Below are 17,308 nucleotides of genomic sequence, written 5' to 3'. Positions count from 1 at the left end.
GGCTCAGGGGGCCATGACAGCAGAAAGCCAGGTTCCCGGAAAGCCTGGGGTCTCTGTCTAGGGCAGAAAGGAAGGCCTAGGGACCCTGGCTCAGCCCTGTATCTCATCACCCTACTCAGGACTCCTGCACACCTTAACTTGCCCACTCCTGAGCCCTTCTGGTCTATGCGGTTCTTAACACCACCCGACATGACTCTGCTGCTTGGTTTGTCTAGTTTATTGTTTCCCCACCAGAAGGTCTGCCCCCAAAGGGATTGTTATGTGTTCTGTTCACATCTGTGCCCCTAGTACCTAACACAGTGCCTGGCACATAGTAGGTGCTCAGTAAACGTGTGGAATAAATAAATAGGTAGCTGGCTTCTACTCCTGCCCCTTGGGCCCATTCCAGAGGAAGATGCAGATTCTTTCTCTGTCCATCCTACATAACTGTCATCTCTGTGTGGACCACCATTCGGTATATATATTCTAAAGAAGGGTTTGAATATAAACCTTCTTTTGAATATATAGGATTTAAAACCAACATATCCAAAAACCACTACTTTGGCTGGGCGCAGTGGCTCATGCCTGTAATTCCAGCACTTTGGGAGGCCGAGGTGGGTGGATCATTTGAGGTCAGGAGTTCAAGACCAGCCTGGCCAACATGTGAAACCCCGTCTGTACTAAAAATAACAAAAATTAGCCGAGTGGTAGTGGCGTGTTTCTGTAATCCCAGCTACTTGGGAGGCTGAGGCAGGAGAATTGCTTGAGTCTGGGAGGCGGAGGTTGCAGCGAGCTGAGATTGTGCCACTACACTCCAGTCTGGGTGACAGAGTGAGACCCTGTCTCAACAAACAAACACCCGCTGCTCTGAATGAACGCTGTTGTGAAGATGTCAGTGTGTGAGGATGTTCACAGTCATGCAGGAACGTTCTTGGGTGCCTCCCTGATGCACATCTGGTGCAGCTGGGAGCTTCCCCACTGTGGAGGGGCTCCTGGTAGGAGGCATTGTGAGCCCGTGCAGGAACGAAGGGCCCACCATGCCTGCTCACAGTGGGCACACACACATGCACATGCACGTGGAGGAAGGGAAGAAATGTACATGACAGTCACACGCAGAGGAGACACATGTGGACTCACACCCAGGCTCTCAGGCTCTCTCCCTGCCTGCATCCCCCTCTTCCCTCCCTCCTAAAGCTGGCATGAGTTTGGAATGTGTAATAACAGCCTTTAGGGCAAATTAGAACAGGGAGTAAACTCTTTCTCTGACCACAGAGAACAGGGCAGTGTTTGGGGAGGGAATTGCCACAGAGCAGCAGAGCCGGTGTGTGTGTGTGTGTACACATGCCTATGTGTATGTGTACATGTGAGCTGGTGTGTACACACTCCTGAGTGCTGTGATGTGGAAGGAGCCCAGGGCTAGGAGTCTAGAGGTTTTCTTCAAAGCCATTTGCTCCCTAGCTGGCCTCTCAGAGCCTGCATTTCCTTAGCTGTAAAGTGGGAGCAATAGCCTAGCTTCGTTCAGGTTCTTCGGGGGATTGAATGAGAGAGGGCTTGGTGGATTTTAGCGTGGGCTATAAAATGTCAGGCTGTAGTTCTGGCACGTGTGTGCATGTGTGTTTTGGAGAACGGGAGTAAGGAGGACAGGTAAATCAGGACCATATCGTAGCGGTGATGATGATGATTAAATATGACAAGATCCAGCATTTATCAGGTATTTCTTAGGTGCCCAAGAAACACTTGACCTGCCTTATCTCCCAGAAGCCCTACAAGGGAGGTGCTATTATTGCAATCCCCATTTTACAGGTAGAGAAACCGAGGCTCAGAGAGATGAGAATGGGCAGGCAGTAATCATCCCTTCCTCCTGGGGTGGTTGTGAAGCTTGAAGGAGACACTGTAAGCGCTCAGGTGGTACCATGGTACTCCATCACTAACCTGCTGTGTGACCTCAGGTAAGTCGCTTAGCCTCTCTGAGCCTCAGTTTCCTCATCTGTAAAATGGGAATGATTGCAATACCTACCTCCAGGGCAGATTTTCTCAACCTCAGCACTGTTGACGTTGTTGACTGGGTTATTCTGTGTGGTGTGGGGCTGTTTTTGTTTTGGAGGATGTTTAGTGCCATCCGGCATGGCGGATCCCAGCAAAGGCCCCTGTGCAGGCCCAGCGAGGTGGCCGAGCTCCCTGGTGGGGAGGCCTTCCCCCTCTCCTCCCTGGTCAATCTGTTTGAGGGAGAGGATGGCTCCCCTTCACCCTCACCTGGCACCCAGGACATCCCCAGTCCATGGAGGGATTCAACCTGGGCTCTGCAGCCAGCTGCTCGCATTTCAGTCCTGGCTCTGTCACTAACCTGCTGTGTGACCTGAGGCAAGTCACTTAGCCTCTCTGAGCCTCAGTTTCCTCATCTGTAGAATGGGAACGATCGCAGTACCTACCTCCAGGGCAGGTGTTCTCAGTCTCCGCGCTATTCACATTGTGGGCTGGGTCATTCTTTGTGGTGGCTGTCTTTTGCTTTGGAGGATGTTTAGTGCCACCCCTGGCCTTGATCTACCAGATGCCAGTAGTGCTCCCTCTCCTGTACAGTTGTGACAACAAAACATGTCATCAGATATTACCAAATGTCCTTAGGGGAGGAGCAGAACTGTCCTTGGCTGAGAACCACTGGTCTGGAGTCATGGTGAGGGCTGGATGAGGCCCCATGCTGGGCACAGCCTGAGCTATGTCATCAGGCGAGGATGGTGATTTAGTTCATAATTATTATTTCATCCTAATTAGAATGCTAATCATGATCACGGCATGACTTGCCCAAGGCCATACAGCAGCCAGACAGGTTGAGAGTTGTTGGGAGGGGATTTGAATCCGGGATTGGCTGGCACCAGAGCCCCCATTTTGGAGTGCCCAGGAACCTAGGGTGCTGTCCAGGCTTGGGGGAGGGCTATCCTCCTGAGGGGAGGAGGGTGCAGGCATAGTGGGGGATAGAAGGACCTTCTTGGCTGCCTTCTCTGGCCTTGGGAGCTCCCTGGGGTGGGGTTCCATTAGACTCTGAGGTGCCATGGTGAGGGGTGCAGTGGATAGAAAAGTATTGACAACACAGAGGATGTGCCTGATGCCTCGTCTCCCCCTGACCTCAGGGCCCCCAGTGAGGTGGACAGGGCCATGCCCAGGAGAGTCTAATCTGCCTCCCACCAATGCCTGTGCCCCTGCAGCTGCCCCTCCTGTCTCAGCAACCCCCCGGCCCCCATTCCTGCAGACCAAAGCCCAAATGCATGTGGCAGCCATGAGGGACTGGGGATCCAGATCCCCCTCTCCTGCCTGGCCAGTCGAAAGGACTTCATGTCTCCAGAGGTCCTAGTAGGTGCTGGAACTGAGTAGGTGCCTCACATGCTGGAGGACCCTAGGAGGAGGCGTGGTCACTCCGGTCTTACAGGTGGGAAAACCACGGGGCAGAGAGAGGAAGTGATTTGCCCATGGTCAAATAGCTAATGACCCAGACAGGAACTGGGTCTGATTTCAGAACCTGTCCTCCTAACTTCTTTCTTCCTTTGGTTATAATGACTGAAAACCCCACTCTATTTACAGATGAGGAAACTGAGGCTCAGAGAGGCTAAGCAACTTACCTGAGGTATTTATTTTTAGCTAGAGTCTTGCTCTGTTGCCCAGGCTGGAGTGCAGTGGCGCCATCTTGGCTCACTGCAACCTCTGCCTCCCGGGTTCAAGGGATTCTCCTGCCTCATCCTCCTAAGTAGCTGGGACTACAGGCACGTGCCACCAAGCCTGGCTAATTTTTGTATTTTTTGTAGAGAGGGGGTTTCGCCATGTTAGCCAGGCTGGTCTCAAACTCCTGACTTCACGTGATCCACGCGCCTCAGCCTCCCAAAGTGCTGGGGTTATAGGCATGAGCTGCTGCGCCCAGCCAAAACCCCACTTTAATCCCAGAAGTGGCACTGGATATATCTGACCTCACTTCCCACTGCCTGCAACCCTATGAAGAAGTGACTATAATTGTACCCATTTTGCAGAGGAGGAAACTGAGGCTTGGGGAGCTCAAGTAATTTACCTAAGATCACGCTACATGTAAATAGCAGAGCTGGGATTAGAACCCAGGCCTGAATGACTCCAAAGGCCAGGCTCTCTCTCCCTGTTGGTGTCCAAAGGGAAGCCCGCCCCCAGTGGGAGCTCTGACCCTCTGTGTCCTGCTGCGCCCACTAAGAGAGGCCTCTTGCTGTGTCCCCACCTCTCTGGTCCAAGCCTTCCCTCCTGGAAGCCACAGAACAAACAAGGTGGAAACTAGTTTATTTGTTTTTCTACGTGCGTATTGGGTGGGAAGGGTGAGATGTACAAGAGAGGGCTTTTCAGACATGCCCCTGCCTCCCGGGTGGGGTGGTAAAAGTTCCAGGAAACTCACCCTTGGTTCCCAGCCCCGCCTGGCTGGCACCATGCTACAGAGAACAGGGGGCCGACAGCCAACCAGTGGGGCCTTGCCCCGCCCTTGCACTGACTCCTGGCTAAGCACTGGACCCGGGAGCCAGAGAGACATGGTTCAAGTCCAGCCCTTCTTCCTGCAAGCTGTTTGCTGCCTTTAAAAGCTGCTTCCTCATCTGAGAAATGGGAACAAATGACATCTTTGTCATAAAGTTGTTCATTTGTGTGAGGACTCAGGGATGAACAAGACAGATACATTTCCTGCCTCCTGGCGCCCACAGCCTGGGAATGAACCATCCCATGAACAGCTGGGATAAAGCTTCCGAGGAGACAAGCATGGATCCTGGGAGCGAGTGTGTGCAGGCCAGGGAGGGCTGTCCAGAGGAGCCCAGTTGAGCTGGAACACCAGTGGGGAGGAGTTGACCAGGCAAAGGTGCAGGGAGGGATCAGCACTTTGCACCGGGGAGTGGAGTTTGTGCACTGGGGAAGTCAACTCAAGTCTTGGAGCCTCAGTTTCCTGTTCTGTAAAATGGGGATCATCATGACGGTGTTTGATGAGGAAACAGGACTGCCGGCCCACGCAGCGAGTCCACATGGATTTTCTGAGCCCCTCCTGTGCCTGAAGCCCACAGTTAATGGTTCTGCCTTAGCAGGTGCTTACCACGTGCCAGGCACTGCGCTGCACTGGCCCCTGGACTGCATGTTCTACCCATGAGGCTTGGATATCCCCATCTTACAGATCAGGAAACAGGCTATGAAATGTCGACTTGCTCAGTGTCATGGAATGACTAAGTATGGAGCCTGGATTTGAACTTGGCTCTCTGGGGCTCCAAAGCTGGCTTTCTTGGTCAGCAGTAGGGTCTGGGATCCAAGTATGGGGTCCCAGCTTCTTGACCCTGAAGTCCACCCTCTTTCAGCTAATGTTCAGGGTAGTTGGACCTGGGGCTAATTTGTGTTTCCAGGTTCCTGAAAGAGGCTCCTGTTGCAGTTCCTGCCTGAGGCTGGCGGCCAACCACATCTGGGAGTGGCCTCCCTGCGCCCCTGTCATTACAACGGTGGCTTTGAAGCAGCTGGCAGCACTGCTGCTTGTCCACGTGGGAGGGGGCTTCCTGGAGCCCCCACCACTGGCCAGGTTCTGCCTGACTCCCCTTTCATTCCCTTGCAGGCTGAGCAGTGCAGACGGGCCTGGGGCAGGCATGGCGGATTCCAGCGAAGGCCCTCGCACGGGGCCTGGGGAGGTGGCTGAGCTCCCTGGGGATGAGAGTGGTACCCCAGGCGGGGAGGCTTTTCCTCTCTCCTCCCTGGCCAATCTGTTTGAGGGGGAGGATGGCTCCCCTTCACCCTTACCGGCTGATGCCAGTCGCCCTGCTGGCCCAGGCGATGGGCGACCAAATCTGCGCATGAAGTTCCAGGGCGCCTTCCGCAAGGGGGTGCCCAACCCCATCGATCTGCTGGAGTCCACCCTGTATGAGTCCTCGGTGGTGCCTGGGCCCAAGAAAGCACCCATGGACTCACTCTTTGACTATGGCACCTATCGTCACCACCCCAGTGACAACAAGAGGTGGAGGAAGAAGATCATAGAGTGAGTATTGTTAGCTTCCTGGCCAGTGGTCTCCTCCTCTGTTTCTATTCACCCATTCATCATCCACCCCTCTATCTATTTCCACCCATCCGTCGATTCATCCATCCATCCATCTATCCATCCAACCATCCATACATCTATCCATCCATCTATTCATCTCCCTATCCATATATCATCCATCCATCCATCCATCCAACCACCCGTCTATTCATCCATCCATCCAACCATCTATACATCTATCCATCGATCCATTCATCTCTCCATCCATATATCATCCATCCATCCATCATCCAGCCATCTATCATCTATCCATCCACCCATCATCCATCATCCATCCATCCATCTATTCATTTATACATCATCCTTCCATCTGTCCATCTATTCATCTATCCATCATTATTCCATCTGTCCATCTATCTACTATCCATCCATCTATCCATCTACCCATCATCCATCCATCCATTCATCCATCATCCTTCCATCTGTCCATTTATTCATCTATTAATCATTCCATCTGTCCATCTATCCATTAATCTATCCATCCATCCATATATCATCCATCTATCCACCCATCATCCATCCATCCATCCATCCATCCATCTACCCATCTATCCATCATCCATCAATCTATTCATCATCCATCTATCTATTAATCCATCATCCATTACTCTACCCATTTACCCCTCTGTCTACCCTTCTATAGGACATTTATCTGTTCATCCATTCATTCATCCATTCACCCATTTACCCATTCACCCATCCACCTACTCATTTTTACAACTATTTACTCATCTAACTCCCCATTCATTCATCTGCTTTTCTTTTCTTTTTGAGATGGACTCTTGCTCTGTTGCCCAGGCTGGAGTGCAATGGCATAATCTTGGCTCACTGAAACCTCCACCTCCTGGGTTCAAGCAATTCTCCTGTCTCAGCCTCCTGAGTAGCCGGGATTACAGGCACCCACCACCACATCCAGCTAATTTTTTTTGTATTTTTAGTAGAGACAGGTTTTCACCATCTTGGCCAGGCTGATCTCGAACTCCTGACCTCGTGATCCACCTGCCTTGGCCTCCCAAAGTGTTGGGATTATAGGCGTGAGCCACCGCGCTCTGCCTCATCTTTTTTTATTCACCTACATATCCACGTACTCGTCTGTCCCCCATTCACCTACTTGTCTGTCCATCTCTTCACCTACACATCCAGCCTTCCATTTGTTTATTATCTTCTTATTTATACATCTGTTCATCCATCCATCCATCCATCCATTCATCTATCATCTACTCATTCATTTACCCAGATGCCCATCTTTCCACTTTTTTGTCCACCTATCTAATCTATCCATCCATTGTCCACTCATTAAAATATCTATCTACCCATCTACCCATCTGTCAGCCATCTGTCCAGCCATACACCCATATAACCAACCTTCCATTCATCTACCATTTTCTCATCTGAATGTCATTTCATCCTCTCACCTACCCACTGTTTCTATTCATCTAGCCATGCAGCTATCAAACTATTCATCATTCATTCATTCATTCACTCCATTTCTCATGCTTGATTGCTCACCTGCCTGCCGTCCTTCTTTCCTTCCTCTCATTCTCTCTTCTAACCACCAATTCATTCACTCAGATCTCTGTCCATCCATTTGTCCATTCACTCCTTTGTTTGCTTAGTCACTGACTCATTTATTCATTTGCTCACCTTTTCTTCCATTTTTGCATCTATTCATCCATCCGTCTCCCTACCTTCTCTTCCTGGTACACATCCAGCTGCCCCTCCTGGGTCTTCTTCAATCATCACCTCCATTCCTGGCCATCCAGTGGCTTTCCTGAGGCTTAGAAAGAGCTGGAAACCCCAAGGCATTCAACCTTTCTTTCCCATAATGACAGCCTTGCTGAAAGAAAAGACAGAGTGGAGAGAAGCCCTGGATGGGGTGACAGCATGTGGCCCCTATGACACATTCCATGCCCGGCCTAGCTGGGGACAGGGAGCCTCCAGCCCCCTTGACCACCTTGTCTGGTCCCCATCCTCCCCCAGTGTGTTATGCTGGCATTTGCATGTGTTTTGTGTGGCACTCTGCAAACTCAGGCATCCTGGGTTCTGTTTCCAGCATGACCCTATTGTCTGTCACTTGCAGACTCCCTGCTTTGTGAGGTTGAGCCCTCCCTCCTGGTCCTTTAGGAAGCCCAGGGACTTCCACAAGCTTTTGGCAGTTTGGGGGAGGGAGCAGGACTTGAAGTCTCCTAGCCAGCTCCTCCTGAGCCTCAGCAGGCCCTGCTGAACTGTATCCTTTCTAGGTCCCGGCCCTGTTGTCCCTAATGTGCCCTGAATTGACCCTTTCCTCAACTGCTTCATGAAATCTCCTCTTGGTGGCCTCTGTGTGTGTCCTGGAGGATGGTCCTGAGGTCTGAAGATAGCCTGGACTTGCCTGGTCCTCCTCTGTCCCCCTTGCTGGCCACGGATTCATTTATCTCTTGGATGGAGCCGATTCACCTTCGCAGCCCTTGCTTGGTCAAGAGCCGCCCCCATTATTTATTCACAGAGTCATTGATTCATTCAGAAGTTTCATTTTCTTTTCTTTTCTTTTTTTTTTTTTTTTTTTTTTTTTTGAGACAGGGTCTTGCTCTGTCACTCAGGCTGGAGTGCAGTGGTGCTATCTTGGCTCACTGCAACCTCCACCTCCCAGATTCAAGCGATTCTCCAGCCTCAGCCTCCGGGGTAGCTGGAACTACAGGTGTGCACCACCACAACTGGCTAATTTTTGTATTTTTAGTAGAGACAGGGTTTTACCATGTTGGCCAGGCTAGTCTTGAACTACTGACCCCAAGTGACCTGCCCACCTCGGCCTCCCAAAATGCTGGGATTACAGGCGTGAGCCACCGCACCCGGCCAATGGATGTTTCTTGAGTGCACACTATCTGCCAGTCAGTGGGGTTGGCCCTGAGGGTTCAGGCTGAGCCAGACCAGATCCACCTGTACTCAGGCGGCACTTTCTGTTTAGATGGTGAGACAGGCAAGAAGCAAGTAGCTGAGCACATGGATGTGCCATGTGAGTTGGGGGAGGTGCTGAAGTTAGAGTGGGTGGATACAAGAAAGGTAATCCAGAAGGGCTTCTTGGAGGAGTCGACATTTAAGCCCAAAGCTAAAGGTCAGGAAGGGGCGATCACAGAGAGAGAGGGAAGAGTGTTCTAGGTGGAGAGAAATGTGAGTGCAAGGGCCTAAGGCTGGAGAGGGCTCTGCAGATGTCTCCAAGGAACAGGGCCTCACAGTTGTCTGTGTGCTGAAAAATCTGTACAACCTTTGCTCAGAGGTGGAAACTAAGGGCCAGAGCAGCAGAGTGCCCAATGTTCCCATACTTCTGTCCCCAAGCCCTCCCAGGTCCTGTTGAAAGCTGGTGGGCTCTGTATCTCCCCTTCCCCTCCCTCAGACCCCTCCTGCAAGCCCTCCTCCCCACCCCTACCCCAGGAAGTCCAGGCTGGTGGAGTAAGTGGGGCACGGCTGAGCCCTGAAGGCTGCCTCAGTGAGATCTGGTGGGGGCAGTATTGCTTTTCATTTTTTGGCTCAAAGGTCAAAGTTCAGGAAGAGGTAAAGTGGGGGCTGCCTAAGTGCCCTCATTAGAGGCTGTATCTGTGCCTGTGCCCCTGTCAACAGGAGAGCACCTCTTACCCTACTGTGGATGCTAACGACCCCCTTTGCCAGTACCTGCCCTGAGATGGAAAATCTCAACCCCTGGCGAAGAGGAAGGGAGGAGAGTAGCTGTCCCCTTCTCATGGCAAGACAGGCTGGGTATAGCCAGATGCCAGCTTTGTTCACCCTTGCAACCCTGTCCTACCTGCTTCCACAACCTTCCCTGGCCTCAGTTTCCCCAACTGCATTCCCCCTTCCCCTCTGGCCCTGCTGCCTCTTGTTAGGGTTTTCTCTGTTCCCCTACTCTCCCCTCTTCTCCCTCCCAGACCCTGTGCCTCCATCTTCCTCCTTCTCTTTAGTCTCTTATTCATTGAACAGTCTTACTGCATCCCAAGATGTGCCAGGCACTGGGCCAGGTAAGAATGTGACAGAGAGAGCATTCCTGCCTCGTAGTGGCCCTGGGCTAGCTCTTTCTCTCTCAGAACCTAGCATATAATAGGTGCCGAAATAATGTTTGTTGAATGACTGAATGAGTGTCTCCAAGCCCTCCAGCTCTTAGTGTCTGTTTCCTTCCTTTCTCTCTCTATCTCTTCTCTTCCCAGCCCTCTCTGTGCCACACCCTTCCTCCATCTGCCTCTGTAGCCCCACATCTGTCCCATGCACATACAAGCTCCAGACACACAGTAGGCACTCATTAATAATGGTAATATCAACTAACATTTATTGAATGTTTACCGTGGGGTGGGCCATGGGCAAGTACATATGAGCATGGCCTCATTTGTCTCAAATGTTTGTTGAATGAATAAATTAATGGGTTAGTTATGGAATGAATGGATGAACTGCCTCATCTTTTAGTGTGCTGTTTCTTTATTTTATCTTTGTTTTTGTCCCTTTCAGTCTCTCTGCCTTAGTAAGTACTCAATAAATGACTAATATATGAGTGGGTGGGTGAGTGGATGGGCAGTTGGATGGATGAATGGATGGATGTGTGGATAGGCAGATGGATGGATAGACGAGTGATGGATGATGGATGGATGGATGGGTGGGTGGATGGATGGGTGGGCAGATGGGATGGATGAGTGGGTGGATGGATGGATGAGTAATGAATGGATGGGTGGACAGATGGAGGAGTGAGTGGATGGGTAGATGAATGGATGAGTGATGGATGGATGGATGGATGAGTGATGGATGGATGGGTGGATGAGTGGGTGGATGGATGATGGGTGGGTAGGTGGATGGGTGGATGCTGGGTGGATGGATGTATGGATGAGGGATGGATGGATGAATGGGCGGGTAGGTAGATGGGTGGATGAATGGATGGATGGGTGGGTGGATGGGTAGATGGATGGATGAGTGATGGATGGATGGATAAGTGGATGGATGGGTGGATGGATGGATGGTGGATGGATGGGTGGATGGATGGATGAGTAATGGATGGATGAGTGATGGATGGATGGATGGGTGAGTGGATGGGTAGATGGATGGATGGACGGATGAATGATGGATGGATGGGTGGATAGATGGAGGAGTGGGTGGATGAGTGATGGTTGGATGGATAGGTGGGTAGATGGGTAGATGGATGGATGGATGGATAAGTGATGGATGGATGGGTGGATAGATGGATGAATAGGTGGATAGGTAGATGGATAGACGAGTGATGGATGGTGGATGGATAGATGGATGGGTGGGGTGAGTGGATGTGTGGATGGATGGGTGGATAGATGTATGGGCAGTCTGTGCATTTCTTTCTGTTTGTCTCCACCCAACACACAGTAGGTAGTAACTATAGTTTGTTGGATAAAACTTTCCTTAGTTTTTACATCTGCCCCACCTACCTCACCCTGTTCCTTGTAGGGCTTCAGCTGCCCGCACCCCGCCACAGTCTCTGGGTCCCTAAGGCCAGGGACAGTGGGGCAGACAGGGGATGAGCCCTCCCATCAACTTGCCTCCCTACCTCCTCCAGGAAGCAGCCGCAGAGCCCCAAAGCCCCTGCCCCTCAGCCGCCCCCCATCCTCAAAGTCTTCAACCGGCCCATCCTCTTTGACATCGTGTCCCGGGGCTCCACTGCCGACCTGGACGGGCTGCTCCCCTTCCTGCTGACCCACAAGAAACGCCTAACTGATGAGGAGTTTCGAGGTGAGCCACCCAGATGGGCATAGCCAGTGGGACAGCCAGGGGTGTGGGGTAAGCCTGGCATTGGGGGCCCCCTTTCCCCTCAGCTTCTTTCTTTGGGTCAGTGGACTGCATTGGCCTGGAAAGTGCACTGGACAGGGAGTCTGGTCCTGTGTGTCCTTCACCATGTTACTTAACCTCTCTGGGCCTCAGCTACCTCCATTTATTCATTCTTTCATTCATTCAGCCCTTATGTATGAAAAGGTTAGTGTAGTGGGTAAGCAGAGTCCACCTACCTGGGTTCAGAGTCTACCTTTACCACTTAAGCGATGTGTGACCTCTCTGAGCCTCCGTTTCCTCATCTGTAAACTGGGGAATAATCACAGCATACTCCTGGCTTTGCAGAGCTCTCCTGGCTCTCATCCCACAAAGAGCCCAGCGCAGGCAGCTGGAGTCCTGGAGCCCCTGCTCCCCTGAGGGAAGGTCTGGAGGGATGGGCAGGGTGTCCAGGCTGGTAGTCCTGATTGTACTTCTTGGGGTCTGCTCCACCCCAGCCCAGCTTTAGGGCTCCACTTCCTAGGCTGAAGCCCCAGCCCAGAGAGCTCACCCTTCAGCCTTGTCCAGATTCAAAACACCCGCCTCAGGACACCTGCACTCTCCACAGCCCCAGGCCTTACCTGTGAACACCTGCACCCAAATCAGCCACCTGCGATGTGCTGGGTTCTGGGTAATCCATTATTAAACTGGCCATGATCTCACAAGTCAAGATACCATGTCAAGAATTGTGACACCAAGGCTGGGCATGGTGGCTCACACCTGTAATCCCAGCACTTTGGGAGGCCAAGGCAGGAGGGTTGCATTAGCCTGGGAGGCTGACGCTGCAGTGAGCTGTGATCATGCCACTGCACTCCAGTCTGGGTGACAGACAGGAAAAAAAAAAAAAGAATTGTGATACCTGCTATGAAGAAGGGCCCATCTTGGAAGGCGGACCATGGTTGGTCTACAGCCTAAGTCTGAGGAGGCTTCAGGGATGTCAGATTTTTTTTTTTTTTTTTTTTTTGAGACAGAGTTTCATTCTTGTTGCCCAGGCTGGAGTGCAATGGCATGATCTCTGCTCACTGCAACCTGCAACCTCTGCCTCCTGGCTTCAAGTGATTCTTCTGCCTCAGCCTCCCAAGTAGCTGGGATTACAGGCATGTGCCACCACCCCCGGCTAATTTTGTATTTTTAGTAGAGACGGGGGTCTCTCCATGTTGGTCAGGTTGGTCTCAAACTCCCGACCTCAGGTGATCCGCCCGCCTTGGCCTCCCGAAGTGCTGGGATTACAGGCATGAGCCACTGTGCCCAGCCAGAAGAGGACATTTTTTAAGATTTCAGTTACTTTAAGTAAATTAAGTTCCCAAACGGGGTGAACAAGTCTGTGCTACATCATCCACATATACCTTTATCAACCTGTTTTTTTTTTTTTTTTGAGATAGGGTCTCATTCTGTCACCCAGGCTGGAATGCTGTGGTGTGATCACAGCTCCCTGCAGCCTTGAACTTCTGGCCTCAAGCAATCCTCCTGCTTCAGCCTCCAGAGTTGTTGGGACTACAGGTGCAAGCTACCATGCCTGGCTAAATTTTTTTTTCTTTTTTTTTTAAGAGACAGGTCTCACTATGTTGCCCAGGCTGGTATCAAACTCCTGGCTTCAAGCGATCCTCCTGCCTCAACCTCCCAAAGTGCTGGGATTATAGGTGTGAGCCATTGAGGCTGGCCTCAACCTCATTCTTACCCTGAAACAATACGATGCAGTATCATTGTGTCCATCAGGAAACAATTGCTGGAGCCGGGCATGGTGGCTCATGCCTATAATCCCAGCACTTTGGGAGGCCGAGGTGGGTGTATCACCTAAGGTCAGGAGTTTGAGACCAGCCTTGCCAACAGGGTAAAACACTGTCTCTACTAAAAATACAAAAAAAAAAAAAAAAAAAAGAGCCAGGCTTAGTGGCACACACCTGTAATTTCAGCTACTTAGGAAGCTGAGCCAGGAGAATCACTTGAACCTGGGGGGTAGAGGTTGCAGTGAGCTGAGATTGCACCACTGCACTCCAGCCTGGGCGAAAGAGCGAGGCTCTGTCTCAAAAAACAAACAAACAAAAAGACAGTTGCTGGATTTATGAAAAATATTCATTCGTGGTTCCCAGCCAGGCAATGTGGACTCATTTGGAGGCACAAGTTTAGAGCTGTGGGAGGACTGGGCTTCTCTCTGCTCCTGGAGTAGCTCAGTGATGGCATGAATAATCTCATTCGCAGATAACCCATGTTTAAGCCCTGGCCAGATGAAATGGCCTCTCCTGGTCCACCAAGTACGTGAGGCAAAGGTGGGGAATCTTGGGGTAGAGCGAATCCTGGGAGATGGATGCTGGCACCTGTGCCTTTAGCACCAGGCTGGCTTGTCAAGGCCTCTGGCTTCTCCTGAATTCAGGACTGAGTCGGGGGCTCTTAGCATAGTCCAGGAACCCCCAGACGCATGTGTGTCTGTGCATGAGTGTGGGTGGGGGACTCTAAGATAGGCTTAGGAGGTGGGTCTCTGAAATTGCAGAGGCTAGTATATGTGCATAGAGGGAGACTTACTGTGAGGTCCGTGATACTAATTAAGTGCCAGGGCCCCCGGCTAAGGCCCTTTCTGAGGTCCTCGACCTAGTCCACGTCCCACAAAACCTGGATCCGTTCCTGCATGGCTAAAGGGTCATGAGCTCATCCGATTACCAGGGAAGTCTGGGACACCCTCTCGTGCCCCCACCTCCCCTCCGCAGAGTTTCACAACCTCCAATTTGGCAATTGTCAATTTAGAGCCCCTGGCCACAGCAGCCCACCCTGGGCAGAGCCACTTTGCCACCTGGTGGCTTGTTCCTGGAACTGCATGTTCCACCTCATCTCTGGGAAGATCCTGCTCCTGACATCTCCTCCCAGGACCCAGGCGTCCCCTCCCTGGGTCTATAACCTGTGTCTGAAAGCCCGAATCCAGGGTCTCTAGTTCCACTTTGGGTCACCTATGGTTTGGAATTACCTGGGGTGCCCAGCTCTCCCCTTCATTCAATGTGTGTTAACTCAGCAAATGGTTGTTGGGCACCTACCACATACCAGGCACTGTGCTTGGCAGAGGCTGAACGATAGTGAGCAAAGCAGACATCACCCTGCCCTCAAGGTGCCCACAGGCTCCTGGACAGGACCAGCATTGACCAAGCAACCACAGAAATAAACACACAGTTATGAACTGTAACAGGTGTCAACAAAAGGCTGTACTGGAGGATTTGACCTAGTCAGGGAAAATCCAGGAGAGCTTCCTGGAGGAGGTGACACTTGAGCAGCGTCTGAGTGAGTTGCAGTTAACCAGGTGAAAAGAGGAAGGAGGAATGTTTCGGTTTGGGTGGGGGTTCAGAGACAGCAGGTGCAAAGACCCTGTAGTTCACCGTGGTCAGTTGCTGTCTGAAATGACCATTCCAGCTGCTATATGGAAAGTGGAGGAAGGAAGGCCAGAGAGGCTGGGGGAAATGGGGAAATGAGGGAGGTGTCTTAGGCATGTGAGAGGGATGGTGGCTGGGCCATATTATTCCATGAGAGGGATGGTGCCGCCTCTGAGCTGGGCGCCAGGTGGACAGCGGGAAAGCAACTGGGAACGAGGCTTGTCCCAAACAACCCTGCTCCTGGAAGGCCTGAGACTAGAATTCAGGTCTCTTGAGTCTGCCTCACTGATTCCTGGCATTTAGGGAGACGGTTCCTAAATCCCGTCTCATGGATTGATAACAGCAACAGTAATATTTATCAAAGACTCCTGTCTGCCTGGTACTGGGCTAATCAACAAATACTGATTAGTTCTTCAATTTCCCTTCATAGCTTTAATTTAGCCAGAAAGGACCCTAAACAGAGAAATGGTCATACAGCTGTCGGGAGCAAAGCCAGGCCTCAAACCCAAGGTGCCTGGCTTCAGAACGGGCACCTGAACCCACACCTGTGTCTCCCACCCCCTGGCCATTCCTGAGCCCCTGGCTGATTTTGCCCTGTCCTTGATTCACAGGGGAGTTTTCAACTTACTCTTTTGAGATATAAATCAACTCAGGTAACCATAAAAGTAGCTACAACAGAAAGAAACTTGCAAAGAGACATCAGCAAGCGTTAGTGGGAGGCGTTAAGAACCCGCTAGTACCAAACGGAGAGTTGACTTCATGAGAAAGATTCGATAGTGGATGAAACCTTCAGGGTTATTATTGTTGCACCCGCTAGAACCCCCAAGATTCTCTCCTGGATCCCCTAAGGTCAGTTGACATCCACTGTGGCACACAGTCCCACACTTTGGGGAGCGCTGCACCCCTCCACTCCCTTCTAGGGGCACCAGTGTAAATGCTTCATGGGAAAAGGATTCGATGCTCTGACAGGTGGGTGAATGCTGCCTAGTGTGTCTTGCTTTTAGAGATTCACAGTCCCTGTTAGTGTATGAAAGGCTCTGAGAAGTCCTGTAGTAAGGAATTATGATTGGCTTTGTTTAACCCAGCATTCTCACCATTTATTTGTTTATGAAGCACTTAACATAAATCTTTTCAAGGACCGGGTGTGGTGGCTCACACCTGTAATCCCAGCACTTTGGAAGGCTGAGGTGGGAGGAACACTTGAGGCCAGGTGTTTGAGACCAGCCTGGGTAACAGAGTGAGATCCCTTCTCTATGAAAATAAAAATTAAAAAATTAGTTGAGCACCTGTAGTCTTAGCTGCTACTTGGGAGGCTGAGGTGGGAGGATCACTTGAGTCCAGGAATCGGAGGCTGCAATGAGCTAGGATTGCACCACTATACTCCAGCCTGGATGACAGAGCGAGACCCTCTCTCTCAAAAAAAAGGATATTAATAAATAAAAATAGATAAAAAATCTTCCCAAAGAAGATTAATTAAATAAATACCAATCTGTAGGCTGAAGCCTCTCACATTTCAAAGCACCTAACCCCATGAGTTTATTGTACCCTCTCAGCACCACTAGAGGCAGAAAGATAGAGTGGCCCTGGGTCCCCACTGGACAGATGAGGAAACAGGCTCGGAGAGGAGATGTTGACAGCCAGGACGTCTGAACCCCTACCCAGTGCTCTGTACCCCGATGCGTAGAAGTTCAAGGCCATGGGCTGGAGCACCGCGTCATCTTGTATGTCTCTCCTGCTAGAGCCATCTACAGGGAAGACCTGCCTGCCCAAGGCCTTGCTGAACCTGAGCAACGGCCGCAACGACACCATCCCTGTGCTGTTGGACATCGCAGAGCGCACCGGCAACATGCGGGAGTTCATTAACTCGCCCTTCCGCGACATCTACTATCGAGGTGGGGCCCCGGGCTGGGCAGGGGTGCCACGGGGGCTGATGGAGACACTGTCCTTTGCTTGTCTGACCCCTGAGAGCTTTGATCTGGGCCTAAGTGCCAGCATGTACCCAGGACCTGACGGATGGATGGATGGATGGGTGGATGGATGGATGGATGGATGGATGGATGGATGGATGGATGGATGGATGAAGGAACAGTAACTACCCCTTCCAACTTTGTTTCGAGTTTCAGAATAGAAGATTCCACTG

The 17,308-nt window shown here is 51.3% G+C and overlaps 1 protein-coding gene across 5 annotated transcripts in view; it reads left to right on the top strand.

Annotated features, from left to right (window-relative positions):
• The window catches only part of TRPV4 (transient receptor potential cation channel subfamily V member 4), a 50,306-nt gene that overhangs the window by 12,995 nt on the left and 20,003 nt on the right, over positions 1-17,308 (top strand). For 3 of the 5 annotated variants that reach the window (XM_030821350.1, XM_030821348.1, XM_030821349.1), the window contains exons 1-3: positions 5,567-5,977; positions 11,571-11,743; positions 16,908-17,060. In XM_030821350.1, the coding sequence (XP_030677210.1) occupies positions 5,592-5,977; positions 11,571-11,743; positions 16,908-17,060 (712 nt within the window). In that variant the 5' untranslated portion in view covers positions 5,567-5,591. Of the gene's footprint in view, positions 1-5,560; positions 5,978-11,570; positions 11,744-16,907; positions 17,061-17,308 lie in introns of those variants that run through there. The other 2 variants (XM_030821347.1, XM_030821346.1) reach the window with 2 other exon arrangements.

The sequence above is a fragment of the Nomascus leucogenys genome, chromosome 10 (genome assembly GCF_006542625.1).
Source record: "Nomascus leucogenys isolate Asia chromosome 10, Asia_NLE_v1, whole genome shotgun sequence".
Taxonomy (NCBI): Eukaryota; Metazoa; Chordata; class Mammalia; order Primates; family Hylobatidae; genus Nomascus; species Nomascus leucogenys.
Note: the sequence above shows the minus strand (reverse complement) of the source record. Positions and strands in the feature narration are given on the sequence as shown.